Source organism: Microtus ochrogaster, linkage group LG2 (genome assembly GCF_000317375.1).
Source record: "Microtus ochrogaster isolate Prairie Vole_2 linkage group LG2, MicOch1.0, whole genome shotgun sequence".
Lineage (NCBI taxonomy): Eukaryota > Metazoa > Chordata > Mammalia > Rodentia > Cricetidae > Microtus > Microtus ochrogaster.
In genome coordinates this window covers 22944440-22948242 of record NC_022028.1, presented here as the reverse complement: position 1 = coordinate 22948242, position 3803 = coordinate 22944440, and the positions used below count along the sequence as shown (strand labels likewise).

The window sequence follows — 3803 nt, the reverse complement described above, 5'->3', positions numbered from 1 at the left end:
ACCCAGCAATACCACTCTTGGGAATATACCCAAGAGATGCCCGATCATATGACAAGGGCATTTGTTCAACTATGGAACTGAACTCTTATATTTTTTTTGTTGTGAGCCTAGCCTTTAACGGCTGAGCCATCCCTCCAGGCCTAGATGGGAAGTTAATGGAGAAAATCCATAGGTTGTTTTGATATTCCACCTGTCTCATTTGTTCCCTTCCTGTGCTCTCTACCACATAGATCAGTCTAAATAGATGCTGGCATAGAGCTTTCCTTTGTTATCATTCCAGTTGTGCTTTTACATTTATGGGCATTTAGAACTTTGTGATTCACTATGGTTTATAATCACAAACAAAAGCATCTTACTTGGGTTATGATACTTTTAAGTGATTGAAAAACATAAAACAACTAGTTAGAAAATATTTCAATCTGATGAACTGGAAAAAGATTTTATCTTGATTTAAACAACACCTTTATGATTATTTAGATAATTTTACGAGGCAAAGTATTGCACAGCGAGAAGAAATCAGCATTCTTGGTGCAACCCTCAATGATCTGGCTAAAGAAAAGGAATGCCTACAAGCATGTTTGGATAAAAAGTCTGAAAATATTGCATCCCTTGGAGAGAGTTTGGCAATGAAAGTATGTTCTGAGAACTGGTAGACAAGATATGCTTAAATGAAATGTTTAAATATTAAGTTGTGGGTTAATTGACTCTGAAGAAAAGAGTAGGATTTGCTCAGATTTTCCTACAAAGTCAAAACTTTAAAATATGATGTTTAAATGTCTTAACCCAGTTTTAGGAAGTATGCATGCAAATATTCTAGCTAATCTTTAAAACTTACTTTTCTATCATGAATTAGTGATTCGTCTAAATCGAAATAGAGTAGTAAGAATGATGTTTTTCTTTCAAACATTCTCTCACATTGGAGAGCCATATGTCCATTCCATTAAAACTGCCTTTGTGGTTATAAGTTAGGAACACACTGTTTTTGTTTTTTGAGACAGGTCTCACTGTGTAACCCTGGCTGGTCTGGAACTTAGTATGTAGATCAAGCTGGCCTCAAACTCCCAGAGATCTCTTTGCCTCTGCCTCCCACGTGCTGGGGTTAAAGGTGTGTGCCACCAGCCCAGCTTGTTTAAGGTATTTTGAGGGGCATATGTTTTATGCCATGCCATTGTCAGTCTTTAGGAGAAAGTAGGCTGTGTGCTGCCTGTTCATAAAGTTGGGTGATAATTCTACCTATGTGGTTCTTTCTCACTAAACAACAACAGAAGATTTCACAAGGAAGACAGAAAGATAAAAAAAATCCCTTTTTAGCTGATAAGCTGATTGTGAAGTCAAGTCTAGTCTGGTTTTTTAAGCAAAGATTGTATCATTGGAGTAAGTTTTTTTTTCCTATTCTAAGGGAACTAATTCATTAATATATCCATCTGTCCATTCAGTCTTTCAACAAGTATTTATTGACATGTACTAGGCGGTATAGTAAAAACTGAGGGTGAATGTGGAGTTAGAGAGGAAGATCCTACTATGAGTACAGGTAAGGACATAAGCACCATAGGGACATAGGCATCCTGTGTTATTGGAGTTTGGCAGAAGCACATCTGATTCAGCCCGGGGGTTGGGCCAGGGGAGGAGGAAGGTCTAGGAAGCCTTACAGGGAGTGACGTGCCTTAAGTTTTCCTGAAATATGACTAGAAATAAGCCAGAGAAAGACTTAGGGGAAGAGGACAGTGGGAGCGTGATAGATGGGCAGAGCAACTAACACTAGAGTCCACAGACTCTCATGGGAGAATTTCAGGACCGTTCCAGAGACTTTGTAGCTAGAGACTAGGTTACAAGGAGCTACTTATGGCTAGAGAAACAGCCAGTCACAAAGATACGTGAGATGTTGGCTGTGGACTCTGGTTATCGCTATAATAAATGTGAGTGAGAGGTTACAACTGGGTCTTTATTTTATAAGGAACATTCTGGCAATCATAAATCTGCATGACAGATGGACTATAGGGAACTGAGACTAGAGACAGACTGATAAAAAGGTAAATGGTGAGACCTGCCTGGAGATGCTGCAGCGCCGTGAGGAAAATGCATTATTCAGGAAGTGAGACTGAGAGCTTGTGCTTGTGCCCATCAGTAGTCCTGTGCACAAGGAGAAACACAAGAATAGAGCATGTTGGGCAGAGTGACTCTTCACTGCTGAGCTGGAGCTGTCCTGTGGACGTGTAAATGTAGGCTTGGAGAGAAAATAGAAGTTAGATTTCGATTCACGAGTACAATTGAAGGCATGGAAGGAAATTGTGTATACATGCATATGTACAAATATGTGTGTGTTTACTGAAAAAGGATCTTATGATTTTTAGGCACAATTTTGATTGTCCTTATTATATTTGAAACAATAAACATGAAGATATATTACTGAGTTCTAGTCAATAATTTTTGCCCTGGATATTTTATAGTGTTCCTACAGAATCTCACCTTTTAAAAATCCATTTGATGGAGAAAAGGATAAACCTGTTTAGAGTTACAAAGTATAGTCCATGCTTAATCAAGTAATGACTATCAAGGCACTAGATGTTCAGTGGAGTTTTCAAAATTTATTTTAAAATCTAAAACATAACTTACTTAAAGCCTGTATAAACTGCCCTTTTTACTTTTTAAAAATCAAAATTGTTTGTGTGTGATGTATATGTGCATACATGTTCATATATGTGTGCACCTTAAGTTTTGAGTCTCTCACTGAACCTAAAATAACTAATTTGGCTAGAATGGCTGACTGTCAAGCCTTAGGGATACCCTTGCCTCCACACCTCAGTGCTGGGATCACAGGTGTTTGTACAACAAGCACTGTACAGAGTAAGCCATCTTCCCGGATACCCAAATGCCCAAATGTTCCCTTTTTTGTTTTTGTTTTTCGAGACAGGGTTTCTCTGTGGCTTTGGACCCTGTCCTTGTAGACCAGGCTGGCCTCAAACTCATCAAATGTTCCATTTTAAGTAGTGTGTGTGTGTGTGTGTGTGTGTGTGTGTGTGTGCGCATGTGTTTTCTTCCATAAGTTTGTTCTTTGGGGGATGAACTGTTTTTGTTAATGGATGTTTTAATCGTATTTTGGCCAAATATATTTGGTCATATTGTCACATATAGACCCTTCCCCATTCTATTAAAGGTCAGAAGCTGAAAATACTCTAGTGGGGCACAAATAAAGAAAGATAATGCATGCTCATTTTGAGTTAGGTGTGCTAGTAACATGAAATGCAATCTACCGAAATCTATTTCCATCTTCAATGATTCTACAATTTTAATTTTTCACAACAGCTCTGAAATACTGGGACAGGTGTTTGAAATTAATACTGCTAATATAAATAATATACTCAGTTACTTTTTTCTAAGAAATAAACTTAGTTGTCTACAGTTCTGTATGTAGGATTGAGGCTAGGGAAGAACACACCAACTGGTTATCCAATGCCAAATATCAGCCTTGAAAACATACATGCGCATAACATTAGACTTAGCAGTTAGTATTTATATGTTTAGGAATATATGTGTGCATGCATACATATACATGTATGTGGTAACAAATAATTAGAGTCCATGAATTTGAAAGAGAGCCATGGAAGAGTTTGGAGGGAGGAAAGGGAAAGGAAAATGACACTATTATTTCTCAAAAATAAAATAATTATAAAAGAAACAAATTTAGTTACATATTATTCACTTTCCCAAGTTTTATGACATGAGAAACATATGGAAGTAAATTAGTACTGACTAGTGTGTAATATTGTATTGCCAAACAATGGTGATTATGGGAGTCTTATATA

General features: G+C 37.3%; 1 protein-coding gene across 1 annotated transcript in view; it reads left to right on the top strand.

The window, feature by feature from the left end:
- The window catches only part of Tsga10 (testis specific 10), a 92698-nt gene that overhangs the window by 52831 nt on the left and 36064 nt on the right, over positions 1–3803 (top strand). The window contains exon 11 of the mRNA XM_013351078.2: positions 478–632. Within this exon, the coding sequence (XP_013206532.1) occupies positions 478–632 (155 nt within the window). The remainder of the gene's footprint in view (positions 1–477; positions 633–3803) is intronic.